The sequence below is a fragment of the Schistocerca cancellata genome, chromosome 3, assembly GCF_023864275.1.
Source record: "Schistocerca cancellata isolate TAMUIC-IGC-003103 chromosome 3, iqSchCanc2.1, whole genome shotgun sequence".
NCBI classification, from domain to species: domain Eukaryota; kingdom Metazoa; phylum Arthropoda; class Insecta; order Orthoptera; family Acrididae; genus Schistocerca; species Schistocerca cancellata.
The window spans coordinates 807,981,287-808,008,705 of NC_064628.1; the positions used below are offsets into that span (position 1 = coordinate 807,981,287).

At 45.4% G+C, this 27,419-nt stretch overlaps 1 protein-coding gene across 3 annotated transcripts in view; it reads left to right on the forward strand.

The window, feature by feature from the left end:
• LOC126175873 (transmembrane ascorbate-dependent reductase CYB561) overlaps positions 1-27,419 on the forward strand; it is a 299,849-nt gene that overhangs the window by 28,147 nt on the left and 244,283 nt on the right. For 2 of the 3 annotated variants that reach the window (XM_049922896.1, XM_049922895.1), the window contains exon 1: positions 671-1,001. The exons of the other annotated variant lie outside the window; for it this stretch is intronic. In XM_049922896.1, the coding sequence (XP_049778853.1) occupies positions 919-1,001 (83 nt within the window). In that variant the 5' untranslated portion in view covers positions 671-918. Of the gene's footprint in view, positions 1-670; positions 1,002-27,419 lie in introns of those variants that run through there. 3 annotated transcript variants of the gene reach the window in all.

The window sequence follows — 27,419 nt, forward strand, 5'->3', positions numbered from 1 at the left end:
TTTTACACGATTTGGTGAGGTGTGGCCGCGGACCCCCTAGAAAGAGCTGGCAGACCCCTGAGGGGTCCGCGGACCACACGTTGGGAAGCCCTGCTCTAGTGGAAAGGAGGCGTTCTTTTCGTGAATCGCTACTGAGGAAATTTAGAGAACCAGCATTTGAGGCTGACTGCAGTACGATTTTACTGCCGCCAACTTACATGTCGCGGAAAGACCACAAAGATAAGAGAGATTAGGGCTCGTACAGAGGCATATATGCAGCCATTTTTCCCTCGTTCTGTTTGGGAGAGAAGATGCTAGTTGTGGTGCGAGGTACCCTCCGCCACGCACCGTATGGTGGATTGCGGAGTATGTATGTACTGGACGGCACTGACTTCAGTACGAAATACCATAGATATTGCGCTGGCTCGTTGGATAATGCGTGGAGGCCATAAAAATTTTTAAAAAAGTTTCAAACAGCTGCAGAGCGAAAGACTCATTCCGGAACGACTGATCTAGCTAATGGACCCCCGAATGCCGGCACTTGAAGCTCCAGGAACAAAGGACAGTCTGCAGCGGGCGGAGGACAGGAAGCAATCTGCTAATCGGCCGGCCGGCGGTTTCCCTTTCGCTGCACGTGCAACGCGAGCAGCGGAGAAAGCCGCTGTGCGGCTGCACGCGGCGACCCGAGCAGCCCGGCCGACCGGTCTGGTGCGGGGGCGGCCGCCGGCCGCCGGCTCCCCCTTCCTCACACGACAATTGGCGGCGGCGCTGCTGAGGTCATTGCGTCAATTTGCGCCTTCCTCGGGCGCGCCGAGACGAGTGGACACGGCCGCGCGACAGTCGCTGGTGCGTGCGTTGCGGCAGCAGAAGCCCCGGCGTCTTCAGGAGCGCGTAGCGTGCGGCAAGCTGGAGCAGGGCGCCGGCAGCAGGGCTGCCACCATGGTGGTGGGAAGCGTGGAGCGCGCGCACGGACACGGACACGGCAGGGGCCCGCGCGCGCAGCACGTGCGCCACCAGGCCAGGTGCGTACCCGAGGTGCACGTCCCACGTGGCAGCCTTGCGTTTTTACTCGGCCTGCGGTTCCACCCGCGCCGAAAACTTTTTCTCAAAGTCAACAAAAGAACTAAATTCCTTAGATGAGCCTGCGATCGTTACGGACTTCTCTGCCAATAACGCGGTCTACGACGTTTCTGCTACCGTCAACAGATCTGTAATTAACATTCAACTAACGTCAGAAATACTGTCGTGCATACTGAGAGCTTGAATTAATTCTCGCTGTGTGTGTGGCTTTCGAGTGGAGTGAAAAGAATAATACATTTGCGGGAAGAGTTAGTCTTCTGCTCTCATCGAAAGGAATCAGCTGCGGATAGTCATCGTTTGTTAGTTGAAGTGTACGGAAAACGTGCTCTGTTGGAAACATCGTGCTGACGATTTGATTCGGCAGGCCGGAGTCGCCGAGCGGTTCTAGGCGCTACAGTCTGGAACCCCGCGACCGCTACGGTCTCAGATTCGAATCCTGCTTCCGGCATGGATGTGTGTGATGTCCTTAGGTTAGTTAGGTTTAAGTAGTTCTAAATTCTAGGGGACTGATGACCTCAGAAGTCCCATAGTGCTCAGAGCCATTTGATTTGATTCGACGATTCAGAAACAAAGATTTTGAGGTGCTGCCAAGCGCTGATACTGGATCTGAATCGCGCACGTAAGACAAATGCCGGCAATTTGCTCAGAGGCGTGACAGTCATTCTGCGTCATGACAATTCCAAACCACACGTTACAAACAGAGTTTAAAAAACCTTGAACGGGCGTAAATGGGATGTATACCCCACCTGACATATTCAACAGACATTGCCCCTTCCGATTTCAATTCCTTTCGGTTCTCGCAGCATAGCCTTTCTGAACGACACTTCACATCTTGTAGCAATTTCGAAAAATATCTCCATGTGTGGATCACCTCAAAAGCATTTTATTTTTTTTGTCGTGGAATCCATTTGTTACCCGAAGAATGGAGAAAAGGTTATAGCTACCTAAGAACGCTATGTTCAGTAAATTATCATTTACTATTCTAATAAACATATATTTTCTGTCCAACAAACAGTGAGAATTCATCCAAGTACCCAATACATTACCAGTTGCAAAATAAAATGATTGTTGCGGATGCAATATGTGTATGTACGACACGAAAGACTTCTAAACTTTGAATTCCCTCACGACTATATGTCGTAGGTGCTGGTAGGTCTTCCGGGTTTTATATCTGTGGTCAATGAAACTTCTTCCGACTGCAAGATAATAGCTGAACCAGGAGCACCTCTGACGATGTCAAACGCAGCCCTGGACGAAACGTTAGGAACGGAAAAGTTACACGGGCCTCACTTTTTAAGGACAATAACCAACGATCACGATGTATGCGTGCTATACACACATTGTCCCTACATAAATACCAAAATTTTCGACAATTCCAGATGTCCTTTACACACTCAGAACCGCTACTCACTGCATTGGCGGCACAGATAAGACTTGCAGAAGATCCTCATCTTAGCGTGTGGGACTTCCTCGTAGTTGTAATTCCCGCGGAGCTGCTATGATTTCCTGTACATCGGATGGGCTGCTTTTCCGATTTATTTTTACTTCGCTTTCCTTCATGATTTGTTGAGGATCTTGCTTCGTGGTACCTATGAAATGGATTTAGTTCTTTCATTGGGCAGTCGTAAGTTGACCTTCAGCCATCGCTCTTAAATAGAATAGTTCCAGATTTCCTTAGACAGTGGATATCGTATTGATTTTCGTACAGTTCAGCTTTCGGTGGAACTGTCACATATTTGACTCTAGCCGATAATAGCACTATGATTATCTACTATCGTCGCCGCAAATAAACATCAGCGTACCATTATATCGTTCATAGATTGTTCACTGCCGCGAAGTCGAAGGAAAAAGTTTTTACAGTGATTGGCATCCAACTGTCATTTTAGCTAAATACATATAAATAGATGAAACGCACCAATATAGTTCCTGCGTGAACAACATTCACAATTAGTTTAGTTGGTGAAATATCTTCGAATGACTGAAGCGTTGCGGGATGGTCAGAAACGCAAACACTGTGGGAGAGAAAGGAAATTAGTCGTTCTTTAAGTGGAGTCAAGGGAGGCGTAGCTTATTGGCAAGGGAAGTCGCCTGCTATAAGCTTGTGCAATCCATGCGCGATCATCGTTAGTTTGTCCGGGACACGAGCCAAAGCGGAGATAGCGTCACTTCAAAGGCGAAGTTCCCGTTTCGTGACTAGTTAATGTATTAGCACACGAGATTTTGTGATACGCTCAACAAGCACTGTACAGTGGGCGGCAAAGCAACAAGACTTCGCCTGTTGCAACAGAAGCGATACATTATTGAGAGACTCTTAATACAAAAGAAACAAGACAAAGAAATCGTTTTTGAAATTGCCCAGGATGTTTACTATCTGTCACAGAAAGTCATTGACCCTATGCCTTGTTGATAACGAATGAAAGCCGCATGGGAAACTGCAATCGCTTTAAATCGAAGGGCATATTTAAATTACTGGTATCGACGGAATGCGAGGAATGAATACGGCTTCACCTGCGGCATATCCCATGATGGTGGTGGCCTCTATTACGTTCGGCAATAGGTTCTTCACGGCCATCCTTCTTCCGTTGCATATGTAACAACAACAACTAATCAATAAACAAGAGTTCGCAATCATGTTTCTGTCAAACTGTCGAGCTTTCGATCGTCCCGCAATCTAGTGACGTCTGATAGTACTGTCTCTAAAACGACTTTTGCACTATTCTAGCGATAGGAATTACGGTCAGTTAAGTACCATACATTTATTTTCTTAGGCACCAATATTTTTTTAATTTTCTTCATTGTTTCATCTGAATATAGAAATTTGAAGTAAACAGGTCAAGTACTTTTCGAGAGGTTTGATAAAAACGTTTCTCCTATGTAAATTTTACATATTGTGTTCTTAAGAAATATTTATAATATATGTCCGCCAAAATGTTCGTTTGGATATCGTGTACAAATTTGAAGTATATCGGCCAAGACCTTTTACGGAGTTTTGTTAACAACCTTTCCCCCCTTACACATTGAAGAGCCAAATAATCTGGTACAAAATGCGTATTCACATACAGAGAGATGTAAAAAAGCAGAATACGGTGCTGTGGTCGGCAACGCCTATGTAAGACAACAAGTGTCTGGCGCCGTTGTTAGATCGGTTACTGCTGCTACAGTGGCAGGTTATCAAGATTTAAGTGAGTTTGAAACTGGTGCTATAGTCGGCGCACGAGCGATGGGACACAGCGTATCCGAGTTAGTGCTGAAGTGGGGAGTTTCCCGTACGACCATGCCGGCCGGAGTGGCCGTGCGGTTCTAGGCGCTACAGTCTGGAACTGAGCGACCGCTACGGTCGCAGGTTCGAATCCTGCCTCGGGCATGGATGTGTGTGATGTCCTTAGGTTAGTTAGGTTTACTTAGTTCTAAGTTCTAGGCGACTGATGACCTCAGAAGTTAAGTCGCATAGTGCTCAGAGCCATTTGAACCGTACGACCATTTCACGAGTGTACCGAGATTATCAGAAACATCGTTGCGGCCGTTAAAAGATCCTGCAAGAATGGGACCAACGGCGACTGGAGAGAATCATTCAGCGTGATAGAAGTGCAACCCTACTGCAGATTGCTGCACATTTCAATGCTGGGCCATCAACAAGTGTCAGCGTGCGAACCATTCAACGAACATCCATATCGGCTTTCGGAGCCGAAGGCCCACTCGTATACCGTTGATGACTGCACGACACTAGCTTCATGCCTCGCCTGGCCTGTTGATGACAGCAAACTTGTTGCCTGGTCCGACGAGTCTCGTTTCAAATTGTATCGAGCGGGTGGACGTGTACGGGTATGGAGACAGCGCCCTGAACCCATGGACCTTGCATGTTAGCAGGGGGATGTTCAAGTTGGTGGAGACTCTGTAATGGTGTGGAGCGATTGCGGTTTGAGTGATATGGGACCGTCCATACGCCTAGATACGACTGATAGGTGACACGTACGTAAGCGTCTTGTCTAATCACCTACATCCATTCATGTTCACTATGCATTCCAACGGACTTGGGCATTTCGAGCAGGACAATGCGACATCCCCTCCACGTCCATAATTGCTACGGAGTGGCTCCATGAACTCTTCCGCTAGCCACTTAACTCCCCAGTCATAAAAATTATTGAGCTTGTCTGGGATGCCTTGCAACCTGCTATTCGGAAGAGATCTCCAGACTTCCACCCCCTCGTACTCTTGCGGATTTATGGACAGCCTGCAGGATTCATGGTTTCATTTAACTCCAGCTACTTCAGACATTAGTCGAGTCCATGCCACATTGGTTTGCGGCACTTCGGCGTGCTCTCGGGGACTCTACACGATATTAGGAAGGTGTACCAGTTTCTTTGGCTCATCAGTGAATGGTACATGCATCTATGTTTCAGGTCAGATTACGATATCTTACGTAGACAGTGTTCTTCCACTTGTCTGGAAAGTAAAGTGTCCAAAATTCCATCAAGACCGGAATAAAACTGTAGATTTGTATGAAATACAAACAAACGGACATACTTATATACAGAGGGGTCCAAACGAAATGTATCCACTGTTTAAAAGTCCATAACTTGCAAACTAATTGACGGAGTTGTCTCATTTTTGGTGAAAGTGTAGCTTAAAGTCCAACTTAAAGATATCACTATAGGCGTTCGAAATGGTCACCATTAACATCCACACACAAACGGTACCGTCGAACTGCAGCACGAGCTACTGACTGCAACGTGTTCAGTTGGATATTTACACATGAATGTACGGATTCTCGAAGTTCACCCAATGTGCATGTGCATAAACGACGTCCTTTAGTGTTCCCCACAGGTGAAAGTCCAGAGGAGTTAGGTCTGGGTAACGTGGTGGATACTCCACAGCACCTCTACGGCCTATCCATCTTCCTGGTAGATTTTCGTCGAGATACGCCCTAACACGATTTTGGTAGTGGGTTGGGGCACCATCTTGTTGAAAGAAAACTCTTCCGTCTCCATACAAGTCTCAAATGGCAGGTAAAATGGATGTCTGAAGCTTCTGAAGGTACACCTCACCGGTAACTGTGCCGTGAAAGAATAATGGCCCAATCAAGCCACGGTAAGACAACCCACACCATACATTTACTCCTGGAAAATTCACGGCTTTGTCTACATGGACGTTCGGATTTTCGGCGGCCCACTAGATGCAATTGTGGTGATTTACTGTACCATTCAGTTTGAACTGTGCCTCATCAGACCACACAGTCATCTCTGCAAACGCTTCCTCGTTGCGTACTCTGTTAGTAAACCACTCGCAGTACTCCATTGTACGATCTGGGTCGTCCTCGTTCATTGCGTGTAGCAATCGTGGGATGTAGCACTTCCACTTTGCTGTCTTCAAAATTCGCCGAACACTTGAGCGACTCACTCCAGTTTCACGGGCACACTGTCACAGAGACTTCAGTGGTGAGCGAGTGAATTTTTGTAACACACGACGGGAGTTACCTGAACTTGTTACTGTTACAGGTCGTCCAGATCATTGGATGTGTACAATTTTAACACAGCCTTCGGCTTCAAATTTGTCTCGAATGCAACGAATCGTTAAATGTGTCGGTGGCTCTGTTTGATACTCATTTCGCCATTGCCGTTGAACCTCTTTAATGTTTTGCACTAAAATACCACTTCAAAACTGACTTCCTTTCATCGAATGTAAGCCTTGCGCCAGACATGTTTCCTCGAGTAACTAGGTGCAACTAAGAACAAAACACTATCTGGCGACTGTCATCTGACAAAACAAAACAACGCAATACAACGCTTGTGTGGCGATTGCCGGAACTAAAAACTGTTACACTACCAAAGATGAGACAACTCTGTCAATTAGCTTGCCAGTTATGGACTTTTAAACAGTGGATACATTTTTTTGGACCCCTCTGTATATAAATCTTAATTTGCGGTCGGATTCCTTCACGGCGCCACAGACGTAAAGGTAACCTTAAGAGAGGGAACTCGTGTGTGCGCCATCTGTCTGCGTACCATATGTTATCGTATGTTAGCTGTTTGTGTATCATATTATCTAAGGCGGAATTTGAGCAGCACTTGCCTAAACGACAATGGGAAGCCGCCTAAAAACCAATTTCAGATCCTGTCGGTGTATCAGCCCACGGTTGTTAATCCGCCGTACTGATTCGTTACGAATCTGGCTCACCTCCCCGTGACGCAAGCAAGCGCGCTTTTGCGAGCGGCGCATACGCCGGAAGCAACACAGTGGTAAAATTAAGGGGAGCGTAGTGAGCTGTTGCTGTCCCATGTCGGCTGTAGGTTACTTCAGTGTCGGAACATCAGAAGTGAGAAAAGTGCATGTCTGTGCGAAATGAGGAAGGCTCGGGTACAGCCGCTCGCCAGGGTCTCGTTAAATTCTGGAAGCCTGCGCAACTGCCTCGCATAAAGGCGCGGAAAAAAGGGAAGAAAAAAGTAACCGGCGGAGCAAAAGCTCGTTTGGCTTTTGATAGGTTCCGCCTGACGGCATTAATTTCCCAGAAATGCGGCGCCAGAATAAACTCGCGGCGGAGGCGGCTTTGGTGGGCTGATGCGCCGCGCCGTGCGCCTAATTGAAACATCGCGGCCTCTTCTCTTCTGTGCGCTGGTTCCCATTCACCACCCATCTGCCGTCTAGTCCGCTGCCACACTTCCTAGAGGGCTCCCAAATCACTTCGACGCACGCGGGGAACTGGGTGTGGTCGCAGTTTGTTCTAACCTGCCGCTGCTCCCACATCCATCCTGGGACAGATGAATACGATTTCAGTAATAATGAAGTATATAAATTGTTTGAATATAGAATAGTAATTTTACAACAGTGGTTAGTACATCGATTGCAGTATTCCCGCCGGCCGCGGTGGCCGTGCGGTTCTAGGCGCTGCAGTCCGGAACCGCGGGACTGCTACGGTCGCAGGTTCGAATCCTACCTCGGGCATGGATGTGTGTGATGTCCTTAGGTTAGTTAGGTTTAAGTAGTTCTAAGTTCTAGGGGACTGATGACCTCAGATGTTAAGTCCCACAGTGCTCAGAGCAGTATTCCCGTTGTATTTCCAAGTATATATTTGTTTCAAGTAGTGAATCATGATCGACTTCACCACCTCATTATCCAGTATGTGCGAAAGGACAATGGCAGAAAAAACTCTACTTTCCTTGCATATATGTTCCGACACTAGACGTCAGAAATCTGCTCCGTACACTGATTTTAAACTCTCCAACGGGTCCTACGACGTCATCTTCGAACACAGTGTGTTCGTAGACTGAGTAGCGGGTCTTTGTCGCTGGCTGTTCAACCGAAAACTCGTCACTTGAGTTTGTCGTTGAGTGCAAGTGGAATGTATCAGCATAGAAAGGAGAGGGACTACACAAGTACGCAAGTGTAACTGAAGGCTCGCAGCATAGGCGCTACACACATACACATCTGTTGGGCATGCCGATTATTATACGCATACGAATACAATGACTGGTCGAGTAAGAAGCAACTGCAATACCACCGTTCTCAGACTCTTCATACTCGTGAGAAGGAAGGAAAGAAGCAAGGATGCAGGTATAGTACTAACGTACAGCGGCGCCTTGCTTTCAAATGTATGCAACCCTCAACGTTAGATTCGAATTCACCCCATTTCTGATCTCTAACCGATAAAGATGACACATATTCTACAAATCAGTACAGCAATGTTCATCTAGCAAATACTTCAGTCTTCATCTCAAAGAACAAAACACTGCTTACAGCTTCAGAGTTCGCAATGAGGGTTGGCACTTCTGAACGACAGCTCAGCGTAACAGATTAACTCTTTTGTTTTCCAAACTCTATGCAGTCTGTTTGCCTTTTTTAAGTTTCTGTGATCGCCAACCCATCTTCAAGACGTGCGTCGTCACTTGGCTTGGCTCTCCACAGCACAGTAGTTTTGTTCTCGTAGATAATACTTTGTTTTATAGTTTTTTTCCGTTTGCTAGTACCATTTGTCGCTAAGATATACGTAGGGATACACATTACTCTTGCAGAATGTACATTACATCACATGCTTCAGCATGGCGTCTATGAGATTGCAGTTTAGAGAAGTAAGGTACCTGAAATGCTTTTGAGAAATACGTGGCCAGCAATTAATGTACGAACTATAATAATAAATTCCGACAACGTCATAATTTACACAATATAATATCAGTCTTAGCCCTAACCATTACGAGTATTTCGCTTAGCTCTAAGATTGTGAACACAGGTGTGCAGACTAGCGAGCGTGTAAAATCCGAGTCGTAATGCTGTTTCCGTCAGTCGTTTCCGCCTACGTTCGCGAAATCAGAATTTCTTCTTTATGGAGGGTGTTTCACTTTCTACCTTCCATTACTCAGCTTACTGTGGTTTTCCTTTCGTACTCACGAACCGCGTCGCATTTGTTGTACATAGCAGGCTCGCCCAACCAGAGAATGTGCGCCTTTACATGGCTAGAATGTTATTAGTCACATCGTGAGCCCACCCACGTGGGTGCGGTCTCACGCAAGCAAATGAGAAAGTGTCATGTGTTATACAGCTTGTTTTCGAGAATCTTGGTTTTCGTTGTAATTTATTATCCGAAACTTCACTGTGAAATGTGGTAATCGATATATGTAAAAAGATAAGGACTTTTAGTAAAACGTCCTGGTTTGTTTATGACGAGGGGTCGTGTCTACGATGACTCTCTTCCGTGGATCCGCACTTGCTATGATGGCTGTACTCTGCTCCGTAGGGTGGACAAAAGAAGGATGTGAAGGGCCTACCCTGTCAACTGGTAAACCTTTCGAGGTGTTAGGTCGTGGTCCATGAAACTCTTTTTTTGCTAACGTTTCGTCCAGAACTGCGCTGGATATCGTCCTCCGTTGAGTCCCATCGACCAAAACCAGGGTTGGCAAGACTCGACACTTCTGAAGATGTCCAGCGCAGTTTTGGACGAAACGTTAGGGACAGAAGAGTTTCGTGGACAACGACCTTATACGCCGAAAGATTTACCAGCAGTAATGTCATCCAGTCGGGGAAGCCTTCATTCTATTTATTAGCGACGGAAACAAGCTAGTATTACGGGAGGAAATCAACGGTGTTTTTTTTCTCTTTCTTTTCAAAAGAACCGTGCTGACGTTCATCTTAAACTATCTAGGCGAACCAAGGAAAACTTAAAATTGAATGGCTGGATGGAATTAGAAATATTGTCTTCCCAAATACTGGAGATTTGTGGTAAGGCCTTACGGGACCAAACTGCTGAGGTCATCGGTCCCTAAGCCACTAAGCCGACACACTACTTAATCTAATTTAAACTAACTTACGCTAGAGACGAAACAAACACGCACACACACATCGCGCGCGCCCGCCCGAGGGAAGACTGGAGCCTCCGACAGGGCGAGCCGCACGGACCGTGACTAGGCGCCCACGACCGCGCGGTTCCCAAATACTGGTCAATTGTGTTAAGCATTGAACCAACGCTCTCGCCGTGGAGGAACAACAGATGTCAGTGCAGACGACATAATCCTTCTGCCCGATGCTAACAACGGAACCTCCCCATCGCACCCCCCTCAGATTTAGTTATAAGTTGGCACAGTGGATAGGCCTCGAAAAACTGAACACAGATCAATTGAGAAAACAGGAACAAGTTGTGTGGAACTATGAAAAAATAAGCAAAATATACAAACAGAGTAGTCCATGTGCAATATAGGAAACATCTAGGATAATGTGAGCTCAGCAGAGCCGTGGTCACGTGGTTAGCTTGAGCAGCTGCCGAACGAGAGGTTCAAGTCTTCCCTCGAGTGAAAAGTTTAATTTTTTATTTTCAGTTTATGTGACAAACTCTTATGTTTTGATCACTTTTTTGAGAGTGATTATCACATCCACAAGAAAACCTAAATCGGACAAGGTAGAAGAATCTTTTTACCCATTCGCCAAGTGTACAAGTTAGGTGGGTCGACAACATATTCCTGTCATGTGACGCACATGCCGTCACCATTGTCGTATAGAACATATCAGACGTGTTTTCCTGTGGAGGAATCGGTTGACCTGTGACCTTGCGATCAAATGTTTTCGGTTCCCATTGGAGAGGCACGTCCTTTCGTCTACTAATCGCACGGTTTTGCGGTGCGGTCGCAAAACACAGACACTAAACTTATTACAGTGAACAGAGACGTCGATGAACGAACGAACAGATCATAATTTTGCGAAAATAAAATTTTACTCCAGGGAAGACTTGAACCAAGGACCTCTCGTTCCAGAGGTGCTCATGCTTACCACGGGACCACGGCGCTCTTGTACTCACATTATCTTGATGTTTGCTATCTTGCGCATGGACTACTCAGTTTGTATATTTTGCTTATTTTTTCACAGTTCCACACAACTTCTTCCTGTTTTCTCCATTGATATGTGTTCAGTTTTTCAAGGCCTATCCACTGTGCCAACTTGTAACTAAATCTGACGGGGGTGCGATGGGGAGGTTCCCTTGTAAGAAACGATTATGAAATGTAAAGCTACATCAAAGTTCGGCAGTGTAGCGATCGGGCGCAATGTGTTGACGTGATGCTGCCAACGACACCTGCTCTATTATTTACATCCTCCTTAAAAGTACGCGCTTCAGTTAGTAAAGGAATTAAATTCATTGCGGACAGATTATAAGAAAAGCGACGCTGGGCTGACGACGTACTGAAACCAACACTTTGGTTTTTTGATGGCATGAACCTTTCGCAAAACAAGTAATTTTTTAGCGTAGTCTAAAAATTTAAATAAAAATGTGTGTAGTTGAATTTTTATAATTGACTCTAAATAAATAATTACTGAGCAGATATAATCAGTTATAGGTGCAACCACTTGCAAAAGTGCATCAAATGAGCGAGAGTCGATCGCGAAAACTCAATCATTTGGCTCGTTTCTCCGCAAGTCACTTTGTAAATTTTCGTGCATCAATCTTGCTCTTTTCTTATACCACTCCTTCATCTATCTACGTTTCCTATATTCCTTACACGAACGAACCCCCCCCCCCTCCCCCAAGAGCCAAATAACAGCATCCGTCCGTATCCGGCGTATCTGCACGTCCGAGAATTTATGTGAACTTCACGCAATATCGCTTCGCTGTCCGGAGCCAACCGTCAATATATTTGCACAATATTATTAACAGTATAGAGACATTCGATACTTGGTAGCGGTATCGACATCTGTATCCTAACAGAGTGCAGTACTGCAGAGCGACGTGGTCATGACACAGCCTTTGCTACCGCTGATTGTTCCTTTCGAAACCGAAGTTGCAGGGTCCATTTGAAGTAACTGTGGAAAGGCTTTTCAGAGGCCGCTGCCAGTAACAAAGTTAGCTGACTCTCTCAAACTATTTAATGGAGCAGCATGTTTCGAAGTATGCTACAATAGCAAAATAAAAACATTTTTAAAAAAGTGTTGCATTGTATAGTGATAAGGTTTATACCACGAAGCATCTTGATCCATTAAATAATTTCAATAAACAAATTTTGTGACTGAAAGCGACCTCTGAAAACTCTTCTCATATTTTTGAAACAGTCACGGTCAATTAACAATCAATATGGCCATAAATTGTGAAGTAACTACACTGAAGTGATAGGATAGTGATACTCAGTATACAGACGACGGTAGTGTCGCGTATACAAGGTACAAAAGGACAGTGCATTGGCGGAGCTGTCATTTGCGATGCATATGGAAAGGTTTCCGAGATGACTGTGGCCGCACGATGGGAATTAAGACACTGAACGCGGAATGGTAGTTGCAGCTAGGGAATTCAATATTGCGAGATGCACAGTGCCAGTAGTGTGCCGAAAGTACCAAGTTTCAGGGTTTACCTCTCACAACGGACAACGCAGTGGTCAACGGCCTTCACTTTACGACCGAGAGCAGCGGTGTTTGTGTAGAATTGTCAGTGTTAACAAACAAGCAATACTGCGTGAAATAACAGCAGAAATCAGTGTGGGGCGTACGACGAACGTATGCGTTACGACAGTGCGGCGAAATTTGGCGCTAATGAGTTACGGCAGCAGTCTACCGACGCGAGTGCCGTTACTAACAGCAAAACATCGTCTCTCCAGGGCTCGTAACCAAGCCGGATTGGACTCCAGACAACTGAAAACCCGTAGGGCTTCACGGGGTCCGCACCACATTCGAACCCGTGATAGGATTCGAATGTGGCGCAGTCCCCGCGAAGCCATTGACTCAAGTTGTCGCGCTGTCCAAGCTGATGGTGGCTCCAAAACGGTGTGGGCTGTGTTTACATGGAATGGACATGGTCCTCTGGTCCAACAGAACCGATCATTGAGTGGAAATGGTTGTGTTCGTCTACTTAGAGGCCATTTGAAACCGTTAGAGTACTTGAGGTTCACAAACAACGATGTCATGGCACCGGGCCACAGTGGTTCGCGAATGCCTTGAAGAACATTCTGGGCATTTCGAGCGAATAATTTGGCCACGGAGATCGACCATCATAAATTCCATTGGATATTTATGGGACGTAATCGAGAGGTCAGTTCGTATACAAAATCACTCACCGTCAACACTTCCGCAATTATGGCTGTAGTGGCTGCATGGCTCAGTATTTCTGCATGGGGCTTCCAACGACTTGTTGAAACCGGACCACATCGATGCACTACGCCAGGGAAAGAGAGATCCGAGACGATATTAGGAGCTATCCCATTACTTTTATCACCTCAGTGTAATCAGCTACCTATGTACGGAAGTCCCACATGGCTTATTAGTACTTCAGTTAACTCTTGACGATGAGGACAGTTGAAGTCGTCGAAAGTTCGTACATACAAACAAGTTTGACGCCATAGGAAGTCAGAAAAACATTTAACCAAGAACATCGTCACGAAAACGAAAATACGTTTTATCACATGTTGTTTCTCGCGAGAACTTAAGCATTTTGGTGGCCATAAACTTCTTTGTGTACGATGCAGGAATGGCAATTAGAGGCATACAGCAAACTGCGACTAAGTGCATCTCGCAGCCTGTTTATCTTTCAGATGTTCCATGGCTCTGTTTTATCGTGAACACCATATTCTGTTGCATTCAGCTGGTCACTGATCACGTCTGTCGCTCTCTCATTCACTCAAATGTGATGACACAGCGAAATACTAGGTGCAGGGCACGCGAGAGACGCGCATGCGCAGACACGTGACAACAACCGATTAGTATATCGACAACGAAGTCAGTAGAGACAGAGCATTATTTCGGAGTATTTCAAGGATGTGAAAGGAATCGGCCGTACTCTTTGAAAGGAACTACCCCCGAATTGTCCAAGACAGATTTGGAGAAATTACGATAAACCTGAATCTGGATGCCGGGACGCGGATTTAAACCGTCGTCCTCCCGAATTAGATTGCAGTGTGCCAGCTTGCTAGGCCGTCATGTTTCATAGAAGCATGAAGAAAGATTGTACTACCGAGTTGTAAGAGCGCCTCTCCCTTCCCCTCCTTCCTTCCTAAAACATTCACTGCACTTTCAATACAGATTTAGACTCTCTGTGTTAAACAACGATGGAATAGTATCCATTTTATTGAGTGCAGAACCCTCGCCCGCATCATTACGGCGCAGATGACAGTAATATTGACATGACTGGTGGCGTAGATAGTAATGAAGCGTTACTAAGTGTAGTATGTAGCCGAGACAAAGGCGGCGGCAGCAGCGGCGGAAGAACTGGGCGCAAGCGTGTCGGCAGGAAATTCGACACGCGCGATCGACATCGGATCCGTGGTGCGCGCCAGCCCACTACATGCAGGTGGGACGGATCGGCGGACAACAGGTGCAGCGACTCGTGGGAACCCGGGGGAGGGGAGCCAGCCCGAAATGGCTTCGTGCGATTTATCCGCTCTGTTCGTACGACAACGGAAATTAGTTCGTGGTTCGTTAGCCCTGACCCAGGGCTGCAACCCATACAGGGTGAGATACACCACCCCAATACACTACTGGCCATTAAAATTGCTACACCAAGAAGAAATGCAGATGATAAACAAGTATTCATTGGACTAATATATTATACTAGAACTGACATGTGATTACATTTTCACGCAATTTGGGTGCATAGATCCTGAGAAATCAGTACCCAGAACAGCCACCTCTGGCCGTAATAACGGCCCTGATACGCCTGCGAATTGAGTCAAACAGAGCGTGGATGGCGTCTGCAGGTACAGCTGCCCATTCAGCTTCGACACGATACCACAGTTCATCAAGAGTAGTGACTGGCGTATTGTGACGAGCCAGTTGCTCGGCCACCATTCACCAGACGTTTTCAATTGGTGAGAGATCTGGAGAATGTGCTGACCAGGGCAGCAGTGGAACATTTTCTGTATTCAGAAAGGCCCGTACAGGACCAGCAACATGCGGTCGTGCATTATCCTGCTGAAATGTAGGATTTCGCAGGGATCGAATGAAGGGTAGAGCCACGGGTCGTAACACATCTGAAATGTAACGTCCACTGTTCAAAGTGCCGTCAATGCGAACAAGAGGTGACCGAGACGTGTAACCAATGGCACCCCATACCATCACGCTGCGTGATACGCCAGTATGGCGATGACGAATACACGCTTCGAATGTGCGCTCAGCGCGATGTCGCCAAACACTGATGCGACCATCATGATGCTGTAAACAGAACCTCGATTCATCCGAAAAAAAGACGATTTGCCATTCGTGCACCCAGGTTCATCGTTGAGTACACCATAGCAGGCGCTCCTGTCTGTGATGCAGCGTCAAGGGTAACCGCAGCCATGGTCTCCGAGCTGATAGTCCATGCTGCTGAAAACGTCGTCGAACTGTTTGTGCAGATGATTGTTGTCTTGCAAACGACCCCATCTGTTGACTCGGGGATCCGTCACAGCCATGCGGGTAAGATGCCTGTCATCTCGACTGCTAGTGATACGAGGCCGTTGGGATCCAGCACGGCGTTCCGTATTAACCTCCTGAACCCACCGATTCCATATGCTGCTAACAGTCATTGGATGTCGACCAACGCGAGCAGCAATGACGCGATACCATAAACCGTAATCGCGATAGGCTACAATCCGACCTTTATCAAAGTCTGAAACGTGATGGTACGCATTTTTCCTCCTTACACGAGGCATCACAACAACGTTTCACCAGGCAACGCCGGTCAACTGCTTTTTGTGTATGAGAAATCGGTTGGAAACTTTCCTCATGTCAGCGCGTTGTAGGTGTCGCCACCGGCGCCAACCTTGTGTGAATGCTCTGAAAAGCTATTCGTTTGGATATCACAGCATCTTCTTCCTGTCGGTTAAATTAGGCGTCTGTAGCACGTCATCTTCGTGGTGTAGCAATTTTAATGGCCAGTAGTGTATATCTGGAGAACTCATATTACTTAGAGGTGGAATTGACTTTTATTACTAAACATCACAGAAGATACTGAAAATGGCCGCCAGCGACATTTAAAGCAGTATACAGGGTGTTCGGAAATATTCGTTATTTGTAGAGAGAAGTGATTGTACAATATTTTGAGTAGGAACCCATGTCCGGAAACGTACCGTTTCCGTTCTACAACGGTTTTAACTCAGGTGTCTAGCTTATCCGCTTCTGCTTGAGGAACTGAATTAGCTAGTGATGCAGTACTGTAAAATTTCGACATCCATTAATCGTTCACTTAAAAGTCGCTCTCCAGAGCAAGTCATAATGGTTGCCGCACTTTCTCCTCAATTCAGACACACAGTTACATGTCTCTTCGTTAGATTGCAACACTCTCCATTCTAGGAAACAGCTCAGTCGTGTTGTGCTCCGCTATCACGTTCTGTCCCGAAATCTTGTACCGTAGAATTTTTTGTGGTCAAGCTTTGCACCTCACAGAATGGATGCAAGGCGAAACAAAAATAAAGTGCCACGTTTTCGTTTTAGTCCTGGCGGAGTAGGGTGGCTTCGTTGTGGCGTAGTACGGGTTAACGCTAAAGAGTGCGCTGGCAAAACACTGCTACGACTCGTAAAGGCGGGGGGAAGCCGCGCGGCGAAAACTGGGCACTAATGCGGCACCACTTGCGGCGGATCTCTCCGAGTACTGCGCCGGCGCGGCGTTATTTTGCTCACGCCCGCACGCAGACTCGGCGCTGGCACTCACTCGGATGAAGGACCGCGCCGTATTCGTTTGCGCGACGCACGCGAGGGGCCTCGAAAAGCGCCCTCCTTCGCCGTCCACACTCTGCGCCCGGCGCGGGCTGCGAGGGGATGCTGGAGGGTTGGCACGCCTGCTCGCCCCCCGTGACACCCTCGCCGCACGTACGCGGGGAAGCGGGCCCCGCGAACCAGCGAGCGTGAGTTTAGCGCCAGTCAATACGACAGGCAGGTCCTACAATGGCACCCCCGCACCGCTTTTTCTCTCCCCCCCCCCCCCCCCCGCGGGCCGAGACGTCACCTGCGAGAGGTCCCCGTTCCCGGACGAGATCGCCTTTGACAGCGGCGGCGGCGGCGTCACAATGGCGGCAGGAATCCGCTCCCACGGCGCGCTTTTGTAAGGCGCCGCCTCCGCCTTCGCTTCCGGGTATTCTTCAGAGCCGGTCGGGCGGACCACCGCTCCGTTCCACGGCAGTGCAGGCGGCGCGACCGGTCCCCCAGGCGGGGTGACTGACTGTACACCTCGCCCAGCGCCTATTCTTTACCATCTCGTTCTGCAGGCCGACACTTACCTGCACGCGACAGCCGCTCCGGTCGCCTATCCCAATTTTTAAGGTAACTCACAGGAGTGCATCAGAGAGGGACTTCATATACAGGGTTATTACAAATGATTGAAGCGATTTCACAGCTCTACAATAACTTTATTATTTTAGATATTTTCACAATGCTTTGCACACACATACAAAAACTCAGTTTTTTTAGGCATTCACAAATGTTCGATATGTGCCCCTTTAGTGATTCGGCAGACATCAAGCCGATAATCAAGTTCCTCCCACACTCGGCGCAGCATGTCCCCATCAATGAGTTCGAAAGCATCGTTGATGCGAGCTCGCAGTTCTGGCACGTTTCTTGGTAGAGGAGGTTTAAACACTGAATCTTTCACATAACCCCACAGAAAGAAATCGCATGGGGTTAAGTCAGGAGAGCGTGGAGGCCATGACATGAATTGCTGATCATGATCTCCACCACGACCGATCCATCGGTTTTCCAATCTCCTGTTTAAGAAATACCGAACATCATGATGGAAGTGCGGTGGAGCACCATCCTGTTGAAAGATGAAGCCGGCGCTGTCGGTCTCCAGTTGTGGCATGAGCCAATTTTCCAGCATGTCCAGATACACGTGTCCTGTAACGTTTTTTTCGCAGAAGAAAAAGGGGCCGTAAACTTTAAACCGTGAGATTGCACAAAACACGTTAACTTTTGGTGAATTGCGAATTTGCTGCACGAATGCGTGAGGATTCTCTACCGCCCAGATTCGCACATTGTGTCTGTTCACTTCACCATTAAGAAAAAATGTTGCTTAATCACTGAAAACAAGTTTCGCACTGAACGCATCCTCTTCCATGAGCTGTTGCAACCGCGCCGAAAATTCAAAGCGTTTGACTTTGTCATCGGGTGTCAGGGCTTGTAGCAATTGTAAACGGTAAGGCTTCTGCTTTAGCCTTTTCCGTAAAATTTTCCAAACCGTCGGCTGTGGTACGTTTAGCACCCTGCTTGCTTTATTCGTCGACTTCCGCGGGCTACGCGTGAAACTTGCCCGCACGCGCACGCGTTCAACCGTTTCTTCGCTCACTGCAGGCCGACCCGTTGATTTCCCCTTACAGAGGCATCCAGAAGCTTTAAACTGCGCATGCCGTCGCCGAATGGAGTTAGCAGTTGGTGTTTCTTTGTTGAACTTCGTCGTTGCACTGTTATGACAGACTGATGTGAGTGCATTTCAAGCACGACATACGCTTTCTCGGCTCCTGTCGCCATTTTGTCTCACTGCGCTCTCGAGCGCTCTGGCGGGAGAAACCTGAAGTGCGGCTTCAGCCGAACAAAACTTTGAGTTTTTCTACGTATCTGTAGTGTGTCGTGACCATATGTCAATGAATGGAGCTACAGTGAATTTATGAAATCGCTTCAATCATTTGTAATAGCTCTGTACAGGGTGTTACAAAAAGGTACGGCCAAACTTTCAGGAAACATTCCTCACACACAAATAAAGAAAAGATGTTACGTGGACATGTGTCCGGAAACGCTTAATTTCCATGTTAGAGCTCATTTTAGTTTCGTCCGTATGTACGCTCAATGGAGCACGTTATGATTTCATACGGGATAGTCTACCTGTGCTGCTAGAACATGTGCCTTTACAAGTACGACACAACATGTGGTTCATGCACGATGGAGCTCCTGCACATTTCAGTCGAAGTGTTCGTACGCTTCTCAACAACAGATTCGGTGACCGATGGATTGGTAGAGACGGACCAATTCCATGGCCTCCACGCTCTCCTGACCTCAACCCTCCTGACTTTCATTTATGGGGGCATTTGAAAGCTCTTGTCTACGCAACCCCGGTACCAAATGTAGAGACTCTTCGTGCTCGTATTGTGGATGGCTGTGATACAATACGCCATTCTCCAGGGCTGCATCAGCGCATCAGGGATTCCATGCAATGGAGGGTGGATGCATGTATCCTCGCTAACGGAGGACATTTTGAACATTTCCTGTAACAAAGTGTTTGGAGTCACGCTGATACGTTCTGTTGCTGTGTGTTTCCATTCCATGATTAATGTGATTTGAAGAGAAGTAATAAAATGAGCTCTAACATGGAAAGTAAGCGTTTCCGGACACATGTCCACATAACATATTTTCTTTCTTTGTGTGTGAGGAATGTTTCCTGAAAGTTTGGCCGTACCTTTTTGTAACACCCTGTATACATGGTTATTCACGCGCAGTGTCATTTCACGGTGGTGATACAAACTCGAGGATGATGGAGAATGGTAAAGTATCAGTTTGATGTAACGGATCGTACTCAAGAAACGGCCGACTCGAAAGGTATAGGGTGACAATTATTGAACTGTATGAAATAAAATCTTCATAACTTAATAAATGAAATGTACCACTTTGCTTTTGTTGTACAATATTACTTTTATTGTTAACCGGTTTTCGGCTTCCAAGGCCATTTTCAGACATTTACTGAGGATTATCACCAAAGAAGTTAAATGTTAGCAAACAACATTGGAAGAGAAGTAACACATCTAGACTAAAGTAGAAACATACAGTAACATCTTTGCAATGAAAAAGTAAAAACTGAACAGTACATAAATAACAATGGAGTAGGCAGGAAAACCTTTAGCACAAAATAGGAATAGCATGCCTACAAAGCAGTTTCTATTAATAAACACAACTAATAAAATAAAATTAGTACTACACAAGGCTGCATCAGGAGGTATGAAACATGGAGAGTGATACACAACCAATTAAAAGAAGAGACAGTTATCAATGCAAATACAGAATACATCAGGAACTTAAGCAATATCAATAAGATAAACAGAAATAAATAAATAATTGCAGGAAAATTGAGGTGTTTGAGGGAACCTACAGTTTGAGAGTGTGGTGGTACTGCATTTTAACATTAACATTATAATCAAAGCAGTGGCTGTGTAACGGTTTTCATTAAATAAATGAGCAAAGTAAAATATGAACAGTATTTAATGAGACATCTAAAAGGGCTGTTAAACATGGGCAGTAATAAAAGTACCAGTTAAAAGAAAGCCTTAACTATTGAAACTACAGTCTATGTGGAATACAAAGACAACTTGAACAAAACAAAACAACTTAATGAATACCGGAAAATGGGAATATGTAGGAAGAGAGAGTGTGGGAAGTAATGAACAACAAAGATGATTATATGAAGTTTAGGAGAGGGGAAGTGTTGAACTGTGTCTAGTTATTTAGGATGAGATCTGAACTGTGAGCAAGATGTTTGTTAATTTCCAGGGCTTCGAGCAGGTTGAATTTATGGCCTTTGTTTGCTAAGTGAAGTACATGGGACACTGGCTGGTAGTTGTGACCCTCACTCAGTACATGCGCAGCAAATGCAGAGTCTGAATTCTGCAACCTCCAACTGCGTTCATGTTCAGCCAGCGTAGTTGATATGTCTCTGCCTGACTGACCAATGTAAAATTTGACACAATCAGAACAGGTGATTTTGTATACCCCACTGTTGGGTAATAACTGGATCTAGTCTTTGCTATTAAAAACACACTGGGCTGTCGTGTTCCTGACATAGTAGGAAAGCCTATACTTGCGGGATTTCAGTGCTTTGGCTACAATTTGTGATACCTGACCTAGAAATGGTAGTGTACACCATTTCTTGCAGACAGTGGATGGGGAAGCATGTGGGGCATAGAGGAGGGGTATAATTTTCCGTTTTTGTCTCCTGTGCAAGATGTGGTCAATAAGAACTGGATTGTAGCTATTGGATGTGGCAATAAATTTTATTGTATCTAACTTATGAATGGTTTGTGTTAGGACGTTCAAACTGCACGGTCGGCCGTTGGAAATGATGGGTGTATTGTTTGGTTTAGCGGCTAAGCCCCTTTTCATTTGGGTTCTACATCTACATCTATACTCCGCAAGCCACCCAACGGTGTGTGGCGGAGGGCACTTTACGTGCCACTGTCATTACCTCCCTTACCTGTTCCAGTCGCGTATGGTTCGCGGGAAGAACGACTGTCTGAAGGCCTCTGTGCGCGCTCTAATCTCTCTAATTTTACATTCGTGATCTCCTCGGGAGGTATAAGTAGGGGGAAGCAATATATTCGATACCTCATCCAGAAACGCACCCTCTCGAAACCTGGCGAGCAAGCTACACCGCGATGCAGAGCGCCTCTCTTGCAGAGTCTGCCACTTGAGTTTGTTAAACATCTCCGTAACGCTATCACGGTTACCAAATAACCCTGTGACGAAACGCGCCGCTCTTCTTTGAATCTTCTCTATCTCCTCCGTCAACCCGATCTGGTACGGATCCCACACTGATGAGCAATACTCAAGTATAGGTCGAACGAGTGTTTTGTAAGCCACCTCCTTTGTTGATGGACTACATTTTCTAAGGACTCTCCCAATGAATCTCAACCTGGTACTCGCCTTACCAACAATTAATTTTATATGATCATTCCACTTCAAATCGTTCCGCACGCATACTCCCAGATATTTTACAGAAGTAACTGCTACCAGTGTTTGTTCCGCTATCATATAATGATACAATAAAGGATCCTTCTTTCTATGTATTCGCAATACATTACATTTGTCTATGTTAAGGGTCAGTTGCCACTCCCTGCACCAAGTGCCTATCCGCTGCAGATCTTCCTGCATTTCGCTACAATTTACTAATGCTGCAACTTCTCTGTATACTACAGCATCATCCGCGAAAAGCCGCATGGAACTTCCGACACTATCAACCACCACAGAAGATATCGTCGACGTGCAAGACAGACCATCTATAAAACTATTGAAGACGTTGAAATGACAACATCTGCTGCTGACAAGAAGAAGAATACTATAAAGTCTGTTGCAGCACATTCTTTACTTGATGGACCAGCAGTCTTCTGTGGATGCAGACTCAACTTCAGTATCGACATCAATGATTCCTTCACACATGGCAACGGTTGGTTCGTCAGTAAACAGAATTGGAGCATTTGCGGCACTGAGAATCTGCATTTTGCGATGAACAAGTCGCCTCACCCTCAACGGGTGACTGTGTGGTGTGGAATGACCAGGCACGGGATAATCGTTGCGATATTCCTTGATGGCACGGTGGCTAGTGAGCAGTACGGGAAGATTTTGGATGTGATTTCATCCCCATTCTCGAAAGTGGCCCCGATTTCGACAAGATGTGGTCCATACAAGACGGAGCTCGACCCATCGAAGCAGAAGAGTGGTCGTATCCCAGAGAAGCACTTTGGGGACGACATTCCGACTCTGGGGTACCCAGAGGCCACTGGCATGGGCCTCAATTGTCCGCGATATTCTTCGGATCTGGCACATCCGACTCCTTTTTGTGGGGCTATATTAAAGACAAGGTGTACACCAATAACCCCAAAAACCATTGATGAGCTTAAAACAGCCATTCAGGAGGTCATCGACATTCCAATACTTCAGCGGGTCATGCAGAATTTCGCGCCACATCATTGCCAATGATGGCAGGGGTATCGAACATGTCATAACCTAAATCCAAATATATGTAGCGACGTTTACATGTTGAATAAAGTATGTGCACGCCTTTGTTCGTAACTAATTTAGGTGCTTTTCATATAGTTCAATTGTTTTCATCCCGTATAAGCGAAGATCTACTTTATTTCCTCCACAGCTTCGCGCGGCGCTCAACTGAAGACGCAATGGAATATATTGAAAATGTCATTCCACAAAACTGTAAGCGACTAGAACTAGCACAAACATCCCTTCACTGAAATTAATAGAATTATAAAAAAACTAAAGTTCTTGTGGGGCTGACGGAATTTCAAACAGAATTCCGAAATATTGATCCACCTTAATAAGCATTGTCCTAAGCAGTATATGGGATGCATCATTGGAATAAGGAATTTTTCTGACAGGTTAAAATAAGCAATAACTAAACCACTTCATACGGAAGTTGACAAGACAGACTTAAACAATTATTGACCAATTTCCTTATTGATGTCTTTTTCCAAAATACTCGAAAAATGTACTTAAGTGTAGTCGCGCGCTTGAGTGAAAACAATTTACTTAGTATATCATAGACTGGATTCCAGAAAGCCTGGCCACGCGGGGTTGCCGTGCGGTCTAGGGCGCCTTGTCGCGGCCCGCGCCGTCGGAGGTTCGAGTCCTCCCTCGGGCGTGGGTGTGTGTGTTGTCCTTAGCGGAAGTTTACGCTAGATTAAGTAATGCCTAAGCTTCGGGACTGATGACCTCATAAGTTTGGTTCCATAAGACCTTACCACAAATTTCGAATTTTCCAGGAAGCCTGCTCTACTGAGAATCCATTTTTACATTTATTCAGCAAATAGTAAAAGCCTTAAATAATAGTATATCGCCAGTTGCAATTATTTTATCTCTGCAGGATCTTCGATTGTGTAGATCATGATGCTGTCTTCTAAAACCTCAAGTTTTATGGAATTGATGGTTTTACACAGAGCTGGTTTGAATCATACTTCACAAACAGAATTCAAAAGGCTATGCTGAATATTTCAGATAACGTCGGAAAGGTAGAAAATTTTAGTGACAGGGATAAAATCGTAAAGGGAGTCCAGTAGGGTTCTATTTTGGCTCCACTCACATTCCTTATAAATGTGAAAATGTCCTTCCACTTGACATTCAAGAAGCAAACCTGGTACTTTCTGTAGACGATACTAGTGTTATAATAAATCCCATCAGAGAGAAAGCAACGGAAGAGTTAGTAACTGATACTTTCCTAAGAATTATTATGTGGTTCTCCCTACATTCAGTTCTGTACAACAAATAGTCATACCAGCAATTGATGTAGCTTACGAGCAGGAGCCAGTAACTATGGAGAATGCTCCAAATTTTTTGGTGTACTGATTGATGAAAACTTGAACTGGAGGAGGTATACTACTCAGTTTCGCAAACAATGAAGTTGAGTTACTTTTGCTCTTCGTATAATTGCTAGCCTTGGAAACAAACGTATCAACTTCCTGATGTATTTTGCATATATCCACTCAGTAATGTAAGAATAATTTTCTGTGGTAACTCGTCGCTTAGAAAGTACTGATTTCATAAAAGCAACGGATCTCTTACGGAGCTAGGCATTTTAACTGCGACATGGCAATACATATTCTCGATAGTGAAATTCTTCATATATAATCTATCACAGTTTGAGAAGAACAGTAAGTACATACCTGTAACACTAGAGGGAAAAAATGACCTTTATTACTCATTGTTAAAGCTGTCAGTGGCTCAAAGGGAAGTTGTATATGCAGCAATAATAATTTCTGATCATTTGTTCAATAACACGAAGCGTCTGACAGGCAGAAAAGCACGTTTTAAATCTAATTTAACATCATTTCTCCTGGACAACTACTCCTATTCTCTGCTTAAAAACTGGTAGCCAGTAAAAAAAAGAAAAGTAGTGATATGGTGATGTGTTCATTGATGTTAATACTTATAATGTATTCTTATCCTGAAAACTGACACGTTCCACATGATTCGTATGATATGTGGAACATTAACTAACTAACTGAACTAAACTAAGTGCCTCAACTTCCGAACTCTGGTAATGATGTACAGAATTCCCGCTTATTACTCCCAAATACCGTCAGATAATTTCCCCCGTTGCTCTACTAGTAACGGCGCACGTAACGTAATGTCAGAGAGATCGAAAGTTCTGAGTCTGTGATACAGTAACAGTGAATTCCATTTATCTGCACAAGCTTCACAATCTGCTACAGTTACAACAGCTGTTCAAATGGCGTTCCCCAATGTCAACGCAGGCATGGCATCGTCGCACAAAGTTCTGTCGTACCTGTTCTAATATCCCTTGTTTCGTTTTGAACAGTGTCGTTCGCAGCAAGAGTTCTTGCCAGATGCTTTCAACAGGCATCTCTACACAAGACTTTTCACATGGCGCCACTGCAAGACATAAAGTGCGGCGAGATCAAGTGAAAGTACTGGCCACGAAACACATACTCTGTCTATACACTTTTGAGGCGATCACGAACCTACATTTCAAAGCGTCGTGGGGCTCGTTCATGTTGGAACCACATATTTTGAGGAGTAACCATGCAATCTTAGCAACTAGAGTACCGGAACATGTATTCCCCCGTCAGAGGTAGCAGAAAGATTTTCGCTAATAACTTACCAATGGGTCGCTTCTGGGCCGGGCTCTCCTACTTCAAATTGATACATTTACCCTTCTCCATCATCCCTGAAATTTCGAAACATGACGGAATCAACATGTATACTGGCAGAAGCCGACCTCAGGGAAGATCAGTTTGCGTTCCGGAGAAATATAGGAACACGTGAGGCAATGCTGAACCTATGACTTATCCCAGAAGATAGCAATAAGAAAGGCAAACCTATGAATGCTTTTATAGCACTTGTAGATTTAGAGAAAGCTTTTGAGAATGTTGACTGGAATAGGCCTTCTCTCATATATATATATATATATATATATATATATATATATATATATATATATATATATATATATATATATATATATATATATATATATAATTCTGCAGGTGGTAGGGACAAAATAGAGCGAGCGAATGGCTTGTATACAGTCCGTACAGAAATCGGACAGCAGTTGCAAGAGTTGAATGACATAAAGGGAAGCCGCAGTTGAGAAGGCAACTAGATAGCGTTGTAGCACATTCCCGATGTTAGTCAGTACATTGAGTAAAGTTGTGACCAGGGAGAAATTTGAAAAGGGAATTAAAGTTCTTGGAGAAAAAAATATTTTTGGTTTGCCACTGAGATCACAATTCCGTCAGAGACAGTTAAGGACTTGGAACAGCAGCTGATTGGGATAGATAGCGTCTTGAAAAGATGTTAAGAGATAAAACATTAATAAAAGTAATTCAAGGGTGTTGGAATGTAGTGTGAGTGAGTCAGGCGATGCTGAGAGAATTAAATTAGGAAATGAGCCACTAAAAGTAGTAAATGAGTTTTGCTATTTGGGCAGCAAAATAACAGATGGTGACCGAATTAGACAGGATATAAAATGCAGGAAAAGCGTTTCTGAAAAAGGGAAATCTCTAACGTTTAATATAAATTTAAATGTTAGAATGTGTGCTTTGAAGGTATTGTTCTCTAGTGTATCCTTTTATGGTAGTGAAACGCGGAAAATGGGAAATTCAGACATGATGATGATGATGATGCAAGCTTTTGAAATGTAGGGCTGTAGAAGAATGCCGAATAGATGCGACATTACAGAGCCGATGATTTGCCTACGAAGAGTGTTAACCGTACACTATAGTCCTAGATTTGCTGACCGCTGCTTGAAAATATTGTTTCGCTATCAGGTAACAGTTTAGTAAACATATATCACGTCTGTTAATAAGCTGCACTCTGATTACGCACCACCACAACCCACGCGCTAAGTTCTTCGTGAACTACACACTGCTTTCTCCAAAAGTAACAGGTGGTATTATTAATGTGGCATGCTGGTTGCTGTGTAAACAGCGCGGAGAGATCCTGCCTGTGTTAACTAGGTGAGATCTAGGGCAGGCATTTCCAAGGAAGTGCACCGAGCGATCGAGAATACCCGGTTTTAGACTTCGTGACCGCCGTGCCTGATGCTTGGCATCTGTTGATCGCAGGCGGCTGACGTCCCAGTACAGGGCTGCTCGGTGGCTGGGGACACGTGTTACCTGTTGCCGGCCGACGCTCGATAAAGACTGCCTATCAGGCGGCGAGGCCCTGTTAACCGGCGTGCCAGTAATTTAATGTTCCCCCGCCGATGG